At 38.5% G+C, this 16,064-nt stretch overlaps 1 protein-coding gene across 4 annotated transcripts in view; it reads right to left on the bottom strand.

The window, feature by feature from the left end:
• MYPN (myopalladin) overlaps positions 1-16,064 on the bottom strand; it is a 113,533-nt gene that overhangs the window by 54,689 nt on the left and 42,780 nt on the right. For all 4 annotated transcript variants that reach the window (XM_086679845.1, XM_086679846.1, XM_086679844.1 and 1 more), the window contains 4 exons: positions 10,711-10,886; positions 8,046-8,097; positions 4,327-4,441; positions 3,152-3,223 (listed from right to left, as the gene is read on the bottom strand). In XM_086679845.1, coding sequence (XP_086535971.1) covers positions 3,152-3,223; positions 4,327-4,441; positions 8,046-8,097; positions 10,711-10,886 — 415 coding nt within the window. The remainder of the gene's footprint in view (positions 1-3,151; positions 3,224-4,326; positions 4,442-8,045; positions 8,098-10,710; positions 10,887-16,064) is intronic.

The raw sequence follows: 16,064 nt of genomic DNA, 5'->3' as shown, positions 1-16,064 counted from the left end.
AACGTAAGCACACTGTTGCTGATAAGTCTCTCTGGAATCTGAGCCACAGCCTATCCTTGTGCCCTACGTCTGAACAATCCCGATCCCATTTATGGAGGCAAGAGCACACATCCTGAGGGCTAAGAAAGCCTATTCAGAATTTGGGTCTTTGTGCTAAGGACTGGTTTCCCACCATGTTTGGGACCTAATGTTTTTGGAGATTTATCTAAGAAACAGCTTACACAGATGGTCCCTGACTTACAATGCTTTGACTTATGATTTTTCAACTTTATGATGGTGTGAAAGTGGGACACATTCAGTAGAAACCATACTTCACATTTTGAATTTTGATCTTTTCCTGGCCTAGCAACATGTGGTATGATCCTCTCTTCTGATTCTGGACAGGGCCGGTGAGGCTCAGCTTCCAGTCAGCCATGCAGTCGTGAGGGCAAACGACCCATAACACCATTCTATACCCATATACAACCTTTCTGGTTTTCAACTTCAGTACAGTATTCAAATTATATGAGATATTCAACATTTTATTAGAAAAGAAGCTTCTTTTAAAGTATTAGATGATTAGATGATTTTGCCCAACTGTAGGCTGATGTAAGTGTCCTGAGCATGTTTAATGTAGGCTAGGCTAAGCTATGGTGTTTGGTAGGTTAGACATATTAAATGCATTTTTGACCTCTGATATTTTCAAGTTATAATGGGTTTATCGGGATGTAACTAATGATTAATTCATTTTCCCATTTGTATTTGTCAAAGGCAAATATGAATCTGCCAATTAGAGAATCTAATTGTAAAGAGGCATCGGAGTCACCACACAAAAGCAGTTAAACCTGTTGGCTTTAACCAGTCCATGAAAATTAAATGTAAAGGATAAGTGTTAAAGTCCTATTTGACTTGCTATAATAAAAATAAAAATAGCTTATTTCCTTTATGGACTCCTATCTAGATATTAGAGATAGCCTTCAAGGTGCTTGGGAGAGACAGAAAAGCAAACAGCTTTATTATTGTGCTAAATGTTGTACCAGAGGTATGCACCAGGTGATAAGATGAAGGAAAGACCGAGCACCTGGGAAGATTTGAAAGTGAGTGGAAGGAGACCAGGACACCTATCTGGTGTCTGGCTGGGCAGGTGGTGGTGAGAAGAGAGGAGACTTCAGCTGAGACTGGGTATAAATTATTCTGTGGGTAGTTGCCTTTGAAGAGTCAGCACTGTCTCTAGGATGTCACAACAGGGCTTCAAAAATTAAAACGTCCTGATTCTGGGGCACTTAAGCTGTTTTAAGGCTGGGTGAATTGGTAGTGAAGTAAGAGACAATTAGAGGTAGCTGTATTGGCTGTATCACACACACACACACACACACACACACACAGACACATACACACACACGTCCACTTATAATTCTTCATCAGAGTTGTATCCTCCAAGTCACAAACACATTGCTTTCCTACTTCATCTTTGAATATAGCAAGGCTAAAATTCCAAAAGCGATTACAAGAAAAGAATCTGAAAAATTGAGAGAGATCTTGCTTCACATAAGAATGTCTACTCAACTGATATAAATATGGATAAGCATGTCTCACTCTTGACTCTGTTGGATCTTGGGAAACCATCTTGGATGAGTTAACAGGATGGAACTCTCCTAAAACTGATGTTTCTGTGGAAGTTGCACATTTAGCTCTTCCTTTAGGATCAATACTCATTGGAAAATATGCCATTTTTGCCATTTTGCCCTCAACCATGATTTCTCAGTTTCAGGACTACTGATAATTTGGGCTGGATAATTCCTTGCTACGCGTGGTGTAGAGGCTGCTTTTAGGCAATAGGCATGAGCAATGGAAACTTGAGCAAGGCAAAAAGGCCCATGGCAAGCACCAAGCTTAATGCAAACAGACCCATTAAGACATAGCCCCTAACTGGCCAATGGGCTACTTACCACCAGGCACAGTTCCTAAGAATTACCAAAAAAGGGAAAATTCCATATGTCCCCATACACCCTTACCCTGTCCTAGAGTTAAAGCCCCTCGCCTTGGCCTCATTGAAGACAGTCTTCCTTTGTTGTTTGACCTGCAGCTCCCTTGTGGTGTATTCAATATACTTCCATCTTCTTTGTTCTGCCTTGGATGAATTCTTTCACCACCCAGCAGGTACCCCCACCTGATCAGGACACCCCATGGTGGGCTGTCATTCTATGCATTGTAAGATGTTCAGCAGCATCTCTGGATGCCAACAGCACAGTCTCCCAGTGACAACCAACAATGTCTATAAATATTGCAAATGTACTTTGTGGGGTAAGGAACCCTGACTGCTCCAAACTAAAGCATACCTCTAAGAGGACAAAATCTCTTTGGGCCTAAGTTTGGCATTCATACAAACAATAAACTATAAATCCAGGCATAGATTTCATCCATGTGGCCTTCATAATACAAAAAAAAAATCAAATGTGACTCAATTTTCACCTTTAAATTTATTGTCTTGGCAATAAAGTCTATATTACATAAAGGAAGGAATAATAGACTGAGAATTAGGAGAACTTGTTTCTAGTTTGGATTCTGCCACTAACTAGTTTTGTGACCACAGATAAACTACTGAATGTCTCTGGCCCTTCCTTGTGTTTTCATTTGGAAATCAAGGTGCCTGGGTAAATTTTCCAGTTCTAGATACAAAGACTATAAGATCAGCATTTGATGCCGCCTCAATAGTTGATTCCATGGAATAGAAAAAGAAAACTCTTTGTCCTGGTGTGATTCTTTATGTTAAGCCTCCTAAGAGCATTTATCTCCAACTCCTTGAACACTAAAGACATGTACCTGCAATTTGATTCTTCTGCAAGTCCAGAGAAACCTTTGGAGTAGTAAGTGGCTAAAAACTTATCGCCTGACCCCTATGTGTGACGATGGCTGCATTTAACAGCAATAGGATGGCCATAGAGATCAATGTGGTGCATGGGAAAGACGTTCTTCTTATTATGCAAGCTGTTATTAGATATCTAGGACTTCAAATGATATGGTAACAACTAGAAAAAAAATCTAAACCCTATCCTGTACTCATAAAAGACCAAAATCCTGAGCTACATCAGTAAATCTTGGATCCTACAATTTTGTGTGGGTACTGGGGTATGTTTAAAGTCATGACAGAAAGAAGTAATATTTTGATTACCTTTGTAAACACAGGAGCTGCAATGATAGGTTTTCCATCCAATCCTTGTAGATAGTTGGTAGGGCTCTGACACTATTAGAAGGGAACCAACAAAAGATTCATCGTCACTATGATTACTACCTAGATAATGATAGAACAAACCTACAGAATTTGGTGTATACAATTAATGTAAAACCAAAAAACTGACTTTTTCTAAATCTATGAATCACAGACTTCAAATTTTATATTGAATTGATTGTATTCTTTCTAGGTCATGGTGGTTGGAAATATGTGCTGCCCATCCCCACCTCTTCAACATATAGAACAATGTAATTAGCCCTAAACCCCTGAGGAAGTTCCATAAAACCTGAGTCTCCCCAGATCACAGCTGGATTAGAACTAAAATGTAACCCGTCTGCATTACTAAATGGGTTAAATAAGAAACTGTTTAATTTTTTTAAGTTGTAGATCAATATGTTTACTTACACATAAATATATCAAAAACATGTTACAAATATGTTTAGATTAGTATGATTTCATATTTTTAAAATATTATATATATTCATATACATGCATAGAAAATGTCTAGAACTATATGCTAGAAATTATTGACAGAGTTACCTCTGAGGAGTGGGGGCATGGAGGTAGTACTTTGACCAAGGTTTTTATTGAATATACTGTATCTTTTGAATGTTTTTATTGAATATCTGTATCTTTTGAATGTTTTTATAATAAACAATTATCATCATCATTATCATCAACTTGAAGGATGAGAGCATTTAATGCTTTCTAAAAAATCATTTCATACTTGTTCTATTTTAGAAAGTAGAATTATTTGCAGCTCCATGAAACTGAGTTTCATGATATAGTGCCCTGCCTGGGCCACTGCGAGAGCTGGCAGCTCTTTGTATATGTAATCAATGCCCTTCATTAAGCTGGAATATCAGACTAATTTATAAAGAGTTTTTTTTTTCTGTGAAATTTGCCTATGAAGCTAGAGAATATGTTCCCAAAACAATATCAAGTGCTGATATCCTACATCAGAGGTACAAAGCGATTATCATGACCATGGAAGCATGTTGCCAAAGTCATTATGAAGTTGCAACAGAGAACACAATCATGCCTTTCAAGATAGGCATGGTCACAGTGCCTGCCCATAAGTCCATGGCACTTGTGTTTCACTTGGACTCTTGTACCTGTTGGATGGTTGACACACTGGGCTGGGCCACCACATGCTGGGCTTGGGGTACTGCTGAAGGAATGGTTGCAGAAGTAGTGGGAGTAGATGATACTTCTTTTGGCTTCTGGATTCTGAGAAATGATTAAAATATAGATTTTAAAACAGACCTATCACTATGAAAATTCTTTCAGAAAAGCTAGTAATGTCACCATTTCTTACAGTTAGATATAATAAAAATCTTTGTTTAACAGTATTCCACAAAAACACTTCTTTTCTACATAATTTGATAGACAATGCAAGCAGGAAGATGATAAAATGCCACTCCTGTCCTTGAGTTAGTTATTCTTAGCTGGGGACTCAAGTATATTCATAACTAACTGAGATTCAAGACAAGTGCTATGACAGAGCATGTGCAGAAGATAATTTTTTTGAGATTTTTGTTGTTGTTGTCCTCTGTGTTTTCCCTCCCCCTTCCATTCCAAGTAAGAGGCCAGGCTTTATAAACCTTTGATTCTGGAATTTTGGCATGGCAGAAAGCAGAAATAGCCTGAGTCAACAAGCTCTTCAAGTTTACATAAATTAAATTAAAGAGCTTATTTGAAGGGCAAGAAGTATTCATGAGAAGACTGTGGAGGGAAGATTATTTTAGTCTTGCTGTGGAAAGGGGGAAGTCTGAGGATATTGCCAGAGAGCCTGACAAGAGGGAGAACCAGAATCCAGAGGGGAGGGCAACCCCTCTGGTTAAAGGGATCCCACTCTTACTAAAGATATCAGTACCCAAGCATGTCAGAAAGCAAAAAAATGCTGGACTTGAAAGGATCTTGAGGTCTGGGATATAGGCCTCCCTCCCATATCCTGTAGGGATAGATGACCAATGACAATATGGGCTTCCCTTTTGTCCAGATGTTACTTCTCTCTGCCTCATCTCTAAAATGGCGAAATAAAGGGCACCTGGGTGTCTCAGTTGATTAAGCATCTGACTCTTGGTTTTGGCTCAGGTCATGACCTCAGGTTCATGAGATTGAGTCCTGAGTAGGACTCCATGCTGGGGCTGGATATGGAGCCTGCTTAAGATTCTCTCTCTCTCTCTCTCTCTCTCTCTCTCTCTCTCTCTCATTCTCTCTCACTCCCTCTGCCCCTCCCCTGCTCACACACTCTCTGTCTCTAAAATAAATTTAAAAAAGGGGGGAAAAAGGGGGGAAATAATAATTCTTACTTCAGAGGGTTTTTGTAAGAGTTAAATAAGGTAATTCATGTAAGGCACTTAGAAAAGTGTTTAATGTCAAATACTATGTGTCTATGTCTATATCTATCATCTTTGTACAGCCATGGAGGGAGAAACAGATGCCCAATAATGACTGATTGAACGTTTTTTTCCAGCCAGGAAGGATGGGGTCACAGAAGCAGAATTATGTAGTGATACATAGGCTATCAGTGTCCCCTAGGCATCTGTTTTCTTCTTCTACAATAATAGAATTCCTTGTTTCTTTACATGGCTATTCCAAATAAAGACTGAATTTCCAAATGTTCATTAAGCCACATGTGGCCACATGACTACTCTTTGGTTATAGGATATGAGGGATAGTGATGTATGTGATCTAAGAGAGATGACCTTAAAAGGGAGGGGGCAGGGAATGCCTTTTACTCCTTCCAATCTGAGACTAAGATAAGGCTATTCCTCAGAATGAGATGAAGTTGGAAACCAACTGGAACCCAGTGAAATGTGGAGCCATTCTATCAGCCAAATCCATATGTTTATGTAAATGGGAAATAAATATCTGTCTTATTGAAGTTACTGTTATTCTTACACAGAAATGTAAGCTAAATCCTAACTCCTAAAAGTAGATTTAAAGAAAATAATCAAATGAGATATTCCTTGCTTATTTAAATTTGTATATCAAAATTCTTCCCTATTAGCCTTGTATACCATGTTATGAGAGCCTTGAGGAAGAAGTGATGAATGTGCAATGGAGGAGGAGTTTATGAGTGAACTTAACTGGGTCTTGAAGGGTACATAGGAGTTTTCTAGGCAGAGGAGACAGGGCATTCCTAGCAAAGTGAACAGCTTGAACAAAGGGGTGAAAATAAACTGTACATTGTTTGAGTGAAATGAGAGCAGTATGAATAGCCTGAGGTGACAGAATGGAGGAGGAGAGGGCAGGAGAGCCTGGTTGATACTCTACTGAATCAGGCTTTGTATGTCATGTTAAATTTTTTTTAATATTGTTCATTTTGTGCTTGGTTTTATTTTCCCATAGATAATTTTTTTTAATGTTTATTTATTTTTGAGACAGAGAGAGACAGAGCATGAACAGGGGAGGGTCAGAGAGAGAGGGAGACACAGAATCCAAAGCAGGCTCCAGGCTCCGAGCTGTCAGCACAGAGCCCGACGCGGGGCTCGAACTCACGGACCATGAGATCATGACCTGAGACGAAGTCAGACGCTTAACCGACTGAGCCACCCAGGCACCCCCATAATAATTTTTTTTTAGTCAAGAAAGTGATACGATCAGAATTATCTTTTAGAGAATAACTGGTTGTAGTTTGGAGACCATAAAAGAAAGAAAAAGGCCGGAGCAACTGTAATGAGGTAACTGGCATAAAGAGTCAGGAAAGAAGGAGGAATTGAACCACAAGAATGAAAAGGAAGACAGTTAAAGGAGAGAAATCATTCAACCTGGTTATGAATTGTCATATCTACACAAAAGCTAAAAGCAAATTATTATTCCAAGGTAAGCACACACAAAGGATTTCAAAGAATAAGGCATGATTTCTAAGGTCAGAAATGTCCTTAAGGAACTTCCCCTCTGTAGGGGAGGACAGAATTTACAAACATAGTTAACAACTGTAACCAGCCTTCTAAATGTCACCCTTCATTTCGAGTAATCTCAAGGAATGGTTGTTGCATCTGTTTTCAGGTCCCATGCCTTCTGTCCAAAGCTTCCTCTGCCTAAAAATGCTCTTTCCTTCCTTGTTTGGGGGTGTCCACCAACTGTTATTTTAAGACTCAGCTCAAGGTCACCAACTCTGTGAAGTCTTTCCTGATCTCTCTTTCCATCCCCAATGAATTAATAGTCCTTTGTGCCAAGTCCTAACAATCCTGCCCATGGTTATATCATAGTCTATTATACTTTATTACTCTACTGTCTATATGCTTGGTATACATCTCTTGCTATATTTACCATGTATTTCTCTTTAGTACACAGTGAGCTTCTTAAAGGTAGGAAGCATCTGGTTTTTCTTATTACCCATTATGTCTAATAAAGTCCTTGGTGTAGAGTAGGTGCTTAGTTGATAGTTGGGGAAAGTAAAGAATGGATGGATGTAACTTTGTTCAGTACTCAGTATAATTGTTTAGCAAAAAGGTTATGACTTACTCACATCACTCACTTGTATAATTTAGGATAACCAGGTTTTGTGTCCTTGTGAATACTATTATTTAGTCAGAAAACATGAATTTTTTGAAGTGTTGCACTATTTGTTTTTTACTCTGTAGATATAAGTACGATGATATTTCATAGGTGATATCTCATTTTTAAAATATTGGGAATATTAAAATTCATCTACTAGGCAAGATTTAAAGCTCTCAAAATCTACCCAATATATATTTTTGGAGGTAATATCCTGGAGCCACCCTCTTCAAGTTCTACTAAACCAATTAGTAGCTTTCTCAGGATCTGAGAAAGCTATCAGATAGAAAATAGCTAAAGCTATAAGATAAAAAATTAGAATTACCGATTCATCTCTTCCTTGTTAGGGTCCCCTTCTGAGTCAGAAGAAGAAACCCCTGGAAAAGTAAAAACAAGACATGAAATGTTTAAGATGATAATTTCTTAAACTAGTTCCTAGGCATTTGAAGACCTATAGAATTTTAGACCTAGAAAAGAACTCAGGGATTTCCTACACTAACACCCAATTTTATAGATGAGAAACAGACCCTAAGTAGTTGAAGGACTTGCTCAAGGTCACATGGCTAGTTAGTGACAGAGTTCAAATTAACTGGTCCAAATGCCAAGTGCTCTTGTGTATTAAACACCTGCTGATGTCTTTAACAGAGCAGTCTTTGCAGACGTTTTATGCTGTCTGTAAATCCTCTTGCTCTTGGCCTACACACATTAAATAAAAGGAGGGATTACACTGGATTCTAAACATTGTAGGTGTAGGTGGATACTCTTCCGTCCACCCCTAATATTAACAAGGCATACTTCATTTGGGAGTGGGGGTGTTTGAAGTTCTGTTGCCACAAATTAAAAAAATCAGTAGTCCAATCTCAGCACTGTTAGCAAAGCTTTGATCTCAGATTTCCCTTTCAAGATAGTGAATTCCAGCAAGATATAACTGAGCTAAATCTGGAGGTATTTATTGTATTCCAAAAATTCGAGGATAAAAACATACAACACATTTCTACCATGCATTATTCATTTTTATCATTATTCATGCATCTATTCAATAAATTTTTATCAAATATCCACTATGTACTTGGTACTACATAAAGTATTACAGATATAAAAAAGAATGAGACAGTCCCAGTTTTACAATCTGGTTGGTGAATGAGCACTTACACCAAAATAATACAATGTTTAAGTGTTAAAACCAAGGCATACATAAGGTATTATAGATGATAAAAGTGCTAAAGAATGGTCCTCAGAAAAAATCCAGAGATGAGATAAAATGGAACAAAAATTTGGTAGATATATAAAGAAGACAAATTTATTTCTCCCCTAAAATTAGTCATGTAAGTTTGGTGTGGACGTAAATGCTTCTCTAATGCTCCCAAATGGTCTTCCTGCTTCTACCCTTGACTCTCTGAGGAATACTCTCAACGAGGAACCAGAGTGATTCCATTAAAAGCTAAGTCAGATTATGTCACATTTCTGCTCAGAATCCTCTACAGCTTCCCATCTCCCTCAAAGTAAAAGCCAAAGGCCTTACAATGACCTACAAAGGCCTATACAATCTTCTCACCTGCCTCCTCCCACCTCTACCCATCTGGAACTTCTGACTTCATCTGTTACTTTCTTCCATGTTTCCTCCATTTTGGCCATATTGGCTCATCTCTATATCTATACACAGACTCACTCCCTCCTCAGGGTTAGCATACTTATTGATTTCTCTGCCTAGAGTGGTTTTCCCTTGACTATCCTTGTGGTTCACTCCCTCATTTCCCCCATGTCTTCACTCATATGTCATCTGGTTAGTGAGGTCTTCCCTGACCACCCTATCTGTAGAGCTAAAGCCTACACACACACACACACACACACACACACACAGACATACCCATGCATGTGTGCATTCACACAAATATACATATGCATACTTCCTATCTTCTTGCTTTCTGTTTTTTCCGTAGGGCTTATATATACTGTGAGATACAGAAAATATATCTGTTGGTCTCTGCTCCCAGTTCCCAGCATGGAGCTGCTAACACTTGTAATTTCCTAAGTTATGAGCATTTCTTGTTCTAATATCTGTCTTTGACCCCCACAGGGCTCCTAAAGTCTTATAAATTCCTAAGTGATTAGAGTGCAAGAGCATTTTTTGTTCTAATGATGGCTCCTAAATGGGGGCTGGTCACCAGAAAGACTAAGCCATGATTAGAAGCTTGGAATTTGCATCCCTGCCCCCCATCCTCCTGAGGAGGAAGAGGGCAGGAAATGGAGATAATAATTGATCATGCCTATATGGAGAAGCCTCCATAAAAATTCCAGTAGTACAAAGAGCTTCCAGGTTGGCAAATACATCCACACTGGGAGAGTGACACACCCCAACTCTATAGGGACAGAAGCTCGTGCACTCTGGACCTTCTCAGGCCCCACCCTTTGTATCTCTTCATCTGGCTGTTCATTGTATCCTTTCTCATATCCTTTAATAGACTGGTGAATGAAAGTGTTTCCCTGAGTTCTATAAGCCACTCTAGCAAATTAATTGAACCCAAGGAGGGGATTGTGGAAACCTCTGATTTGTAATCAAATGAGACAGAAGTTGTGAGTAGCCTGGGGACCTCATACTTGTAATTGGCATCTGAAGTGAGGTAGGAGTAATCTTGGAGGACTAAGCTCTTAACCTGTTGGATCTGACACTATATCCAGGTAAATGGTGTTAGAACTGAGTTAAATTGTAGGACACTTAACCCCACACACTACACACATAGTGGAATTTATTATCAGAACAATTTCATAAACATATCATATTACATACTTTATTCATTTATCTCATCTATTTTTTTTGTCTCTTCCACTAGAGTGTAAATTCCATCCGTCCAAGAACCTTTGTCTATTTGGTTCACTACTATTGTCCCCACTGCCTAGAAGAGTGTGTGGTACAGTAGGCCCTGATAAATATTTATTATAAATATATGTCTTACTAGTAAGGGCCATACTCTAAGAGCATTTTGTTTTACCTTCTATATAAATCTCAGCAGAGGTTGAATCTGTCCCATAGATGTTAGAAGCAAAGCAGGAATAGCGTCCTGTGTCTTCCTCAAAGGCTTCAGCAATGGTCAGTGAATGCAGATTTCCTGCCTGGGCGATATGAATGTCTGGCGAATTTTCAAGCTCCTTGCCTTCACAGTACCACCTGTGAGGAAGGGAATATTACACATGACTGAAGTGTGAAATTGCATAGATGCTTCAGATTGTTCCCTAAGAAGAAAACTGTGACAATTTAGAATCAGAACATTAAATGGTATTTAGAAAATGGCTCCTATTAAGAATTACACAACTGAGAGAAGATGGATTAGAAAGCAAATATAGCCAACCACAAGGAGCAGAGTCTTTGATGTGGAGCTTGGCTTCTCCTAAAAAGATGTATAGCTTTCTATACTATGCATTAAGTAAGTGCTACTTTGTTTATTTGGAGAGAATCTAAGATACTAAAAGATCATGACATTGGCATATCTGAGTGTCTCAGTTGGTTAAGCATCTGACTCTTGATTTCAGTTCAGGTCATGATCTCATAGTTAGTGAGTTCGAGCCTCATGTTGGGCTCTATGTTGACAGCACAGAGCCTGCTTCGAATTCTTTTTCTCTCCTCGCCACACCCCATCCCTCCTCTGTTTCTGCACACGCTCTCTCTCAGAATAAATAAATAAACATTAAAAAAATTAAAAACAAATAAACAAAAATTTTTAAAAAGTTCATGAGGTTGAGTGTACTCATTCCCTACTATGAAATTGCATCTAACTTAGCTAAATGAAAATTATTTAGTTCAGTTACTTGAATCATCGGAGTAAAGAGGATGGGTCACATTCTTCAGTAGTGGTCCAATTTTGACAAATGACCTAAGTGAAGTAAGTTTCTCTAGGTTATGATATTTTATTTTGATTCTATATATTTGAAGTTAGAAATTTTTATTATAGTTTTTTTGGCTAAAAGTTTACATAAAATAATACATAAAATAATGCTTAAAATGTGGAGGTACATAGTAAGAGAAAAAGACATCAAAACTACACAAATAGGTAGGCCTGAGTGGTGCAGTCAGTTGAGTGTCGACTCTTGATTTGGGGTCAGGTCATGATCCCAGGGTTGTAGGATCAAGCCCTGTATTAGGCTCTGTGCTGTTTGTGATTCTCTCTGTCTCCCTCTGCCCCTCTCCCCTGTTCTCACTTTCTCTCTTTAAAATTAAAAAAAAAAACACAACTACACAGAAATACAATATCTCATGTAACACGTTGGCAAAAGTCCAAACGTTTGATGACTCATCCACTGTTAGGAACGTAAAATGGTGCAGCCCTTATGAAATCAATACAGCAATATCTGCCAAAATTACAGATGCATTTATCTTTTGACCCAACAATCCCACTTGTGGGAATCTATCATATAGATACACTTGCATGCATACAAAATGACAAACATTCAGGTTACTAATTTAAATAGTGAAAGATTGGGGCACCTGAGTGGTTCAGTCAGTTAAGCATCTGACTCTTGGTTTCAGCTCAGGTCATGATCTCACGGTTTGTGACCTCGAGCCTCGCACTGGGCTCCACAATGACAGTGTAGAGTCTGCTTGGGATTCTCTGTCTCCCTCTCTCTCTACCCCTTCCCTGCTTGCTCTCTATCTCTCTCTCTTTCAAAATAAATAAACATTTTAAAAAATTGTGAAAAGAGCGCCTGGGTGGCTCAGTCGGTTGAGTGTCCAACTTTAGCTCAGGTCATGATCTTGTGGTTTGTGAGTTCGAGCCCCGCATTGGGCTCTGTGCTGACAGTTCAGAGCCTGGAGCCTGCTTCGGATTCTGTATCTTCCTCTCTCTCTGCCCCTCCCCCACTCACGCTCTGTCTCTTTCTGTCCTTCAAAAATAAATAAACATTAAAAAAATTTTTTTTAATTGTGAAAGATTGGAAACCATCTAAGTGTCCATCCTTACACTTAGGAGACTCATGAAATAAACTATGGTACAGCCACATAATGGAACACTATGCAGCTGTAGAAAGAGTTGGAGAAAGATCACTATGCATTGATATGGAAAGAATTCCAAGATATATAGTTAAAATTTTAACAAGAAGCTACAGAATAGTGAATATGGAGTGTTTATGTAAAAAATGTGGGTTGTTATGGGTTGAATTATTTTCCCCCAAAGGCTGTGTTGAAGTCCTAAGCACCAGTATTTGGGAATATGACCTTATTTGGAAATAGAGTCTTTGCAGACATAATCAAGTTACAATGAAATTACTAGGTTAGGCAGTAATTTAGCATGAAGGAGGTTCTTTAAGAAGAGGAAAACCCTATGAGAAGGCAGAGACACACAGAGAGAATGGCATGTGATGGCAGAGGCAGGGATTGGCATGATGCAGCTGCAGGTCAAGGAATGCCAGGGATTGACAGCCACCTCCATAAGCTGGAAGAGACAAGAAAGGAGTCTGCCCAGAGTCTCAAAGAGAGCATGGCCCTGGTGACACTTTGGTTTTGGACTTCTAACCTCTAGAACTGTGAGAGTTTATTTCATCCAGTTTGTGGAACTTTGTTACAGTAGCCTGAGGAAACTAACACAGGGGGCAAAAATAAGATATAGTCATGTTGTTTGCATTTACATAAAGAAAACTGGAAAGATTGAAATGAAAATCAAAAGTGGTTCCCTATTGAGAATGAGGGGAAATAAGGTGGATGAAGACAGATAGGAGTGAGATATCTCAGTGTGCCCCTTTTTATATTGTTTTCATTTTTTGAAATAATTATTAATTAACATCATAATAAAAAGTAGTTAGGTGGAGAGGTATTACCATTATTCAGAAATTAAAGGAGTCTGGGCAATTGCTAATCTAGACTATAATTCTAACCATTCAGTGTTTTAATCCCTCCCTCCAACCATGAATAAAGCAATTCCAAATCAAATTTGCCCATTCAACTACTTCTCAACAGTCAAGATTTTCTCTACTCTTCCATAAATATGTCATATTTACCTCAACATTCAAGTCTCTGCTCATGTTTTCCTATCTGAGATTCTCTTTTTCTGCTTTTCAGCTACTGCACATATACCTCATCTATCAGTTTGGCTCAGATATCACCTCCTTTACAGAAAACCTTTTACCATTGATTCTCAATGATTGTTATTTTTTCTAACTTCACTTAAAAAAACCTGTACTATGTCATGCAAGACTTGATTATACACTGTCTTTTATTATTCTCTATTCTGGGGATTTGTCTTGTCCCACAAATGTCACTGGATTGTCAATTCTTTGAAGGTAAGTACAGTGCTTTATATGCTCTTGCAGCATGCCCAGAGAATATGAAGTTTTCTGTATTCTCTCCTTTGGCCATCTTATCTCATCCCATAGTTTCAATTAATCACCTCTATTTGGGATTACATCCAAATGTGCTTTTCCAAGCTCTGACTTCTAGATACCTTCTCCTGCCAACTCTCCCTTCACTATGTTCCAACCACACTGGTTTTTTTTTTCTACTCTGTGAACACATTAAACTATTCTCCATGTTAGAAATTTTGTTCTTTCTGAAATCCTCTTCCCCAGATCTCTACAAAGATAGGTCCTTCTCATCCATTGAGGCCTCAGCTCAAGTGTTATCTTAACCTTAGAGAGGCCTTTCTTGACCCTCTTCCTAATGTAGCCACCTTAACCTCAGATACTCTACCATGCTACACTATTTTGTTATCTTTACAGTACTTATTATCTGAAACTGTCTTATATACTTGTTCACTTTGCCATTGTTTGCTCCACTGTAAAGTCCATGACAGGACCTTATTAGTCTTATTCACCAATGCCCTGGTGCATGGTAGGTATTCAGAAAATAACTGTTGGATTTGTTGAAAGACCAAATGATGGAAAGGATTGATAGTTAATATTTTATAAGAATTTTATTACTAGCTTCATCAATTCTATGCCAGTTTTTGATCTCTTGTGACAGTAGCAGTATATGTCGTTGCTGAAATGGGTCCATAAATCTCCCAAGCCATCGATCTCAGTAATACCCTGAGGAGCTCGTATGAACTGATCCTCAGAGCATGTGTAGTTTAAATACAAATAGTGAGCATCCAGTCAAACAAGACGTATTAAGCACATGTGTTTATCTTTACTCCCCTCTTGAAATGCCCCTAAAATGAGGATAAAGGAATTTTTAAAAGGTATAAAAGTACAAGAACCAAAAGAATGAGAAGGGAGACAAGAGCAGACCTGAGACCCCACAAATTTCTGGAAGGTGGAAAGCAAATTGAGGAGCTGAGAGAGTTGAAAAATCTGAAAATCAAGTGCCTGTTTGGGGATGTCAATGAAAGAAGCCAATTTTTGCTGCAGAACCCTACCAAGTTTCAGAATTTGGAAATACAACTTTGGAGTGTGGAAACAGCCTAATAATGGGGAAAAGACACAGAGCTTAAAATAGGGTGACTGATTTCAAGTTTGGGAAATAAGCATTGAGATCCCCATGGCAGGTCACATCCTCTATTCTGAGCAGTAAGGGGATGCCCAGGGGTGAAGGCTGAGTCACTGGCTGCATAAGCACCTGCTTCATATTGGAACAAGGAGAAGGGATTCTGGAGAGATTTCTCTACAGAGAAACAAATAGGCCTTGTGGCTCAACTGAATGAAACAGAATATTTAGGAGACATTTTACAAATATATTGGAGAATTGAGACAAATTTGTGATAGGACTGCTGAACTAAGCACATAACAACAACAACAACAACAACAACAACAACAACAGCAACAACAACAGCAACAACAAGACAGTAATCCACTCCAGCTTCAAAAAAAAAAAAAAGGTTGTACAAGCAAGGAGACATTCATTTTACCCTACTTGTATTGTCAGTGAATAATACTTACATAGTAACAACAAGGTAAACATGAAATATTTTTTTAAAACAACAGTGTGATATGATTATATAGAGACAATGAGGGGGAAAAGGTGCTGGGTTAGTAAAGACCAGACAAGAGTGGTGCAAGCATATTACAGTGGTTCTCAAAGTATAGTTCACTTTCTGCGAAGACAAAGCTACTTTTATATAATACTAAAGTATTGTTTGCCTTTTCACTGTGTTGACATTTACACTGATGGTGCAAAAGCCACAGTGAGTAGAATTGCTGGTGCAAGCGCAAGTTAAGGCACTGCCAAAAGTTGACTTGTGGTCACTGTGTTTCTCACTTCCACACTTGCAGTTAAAAAAAAAAATTCAGTTTCACTTAAAAATGTCCTTGTTGAAGCAGTACAAATCATGCCCCTTATTAAACCTCAACCTTGAGTTTACATCTTTTCAACATTGTAGGTGGCGAAATGGGAAATAGCAGAAAGCATTACTACTGGATATGG

This window comes from Puma concolor, chromosome D2, assembly GCF_028749965.1.
Source record: "Puma concolor isolate L17-30 chromosome D2, mPumCon1.1.hap2, whole genome shotgun sequence".
In the NCBI taxonomy this organism is placed as follows: domain Eukaryota; kingdom Metazoa; phylum Chordata; class Mammalia; order Carnivora; family Felidae; genus Puma; species Puma concolor.
The sequence above is the reverse complement of the archived record's forward strand: the minus strand, read 5'-3'. Positions and strand labels throughout refer to the sequence as shown.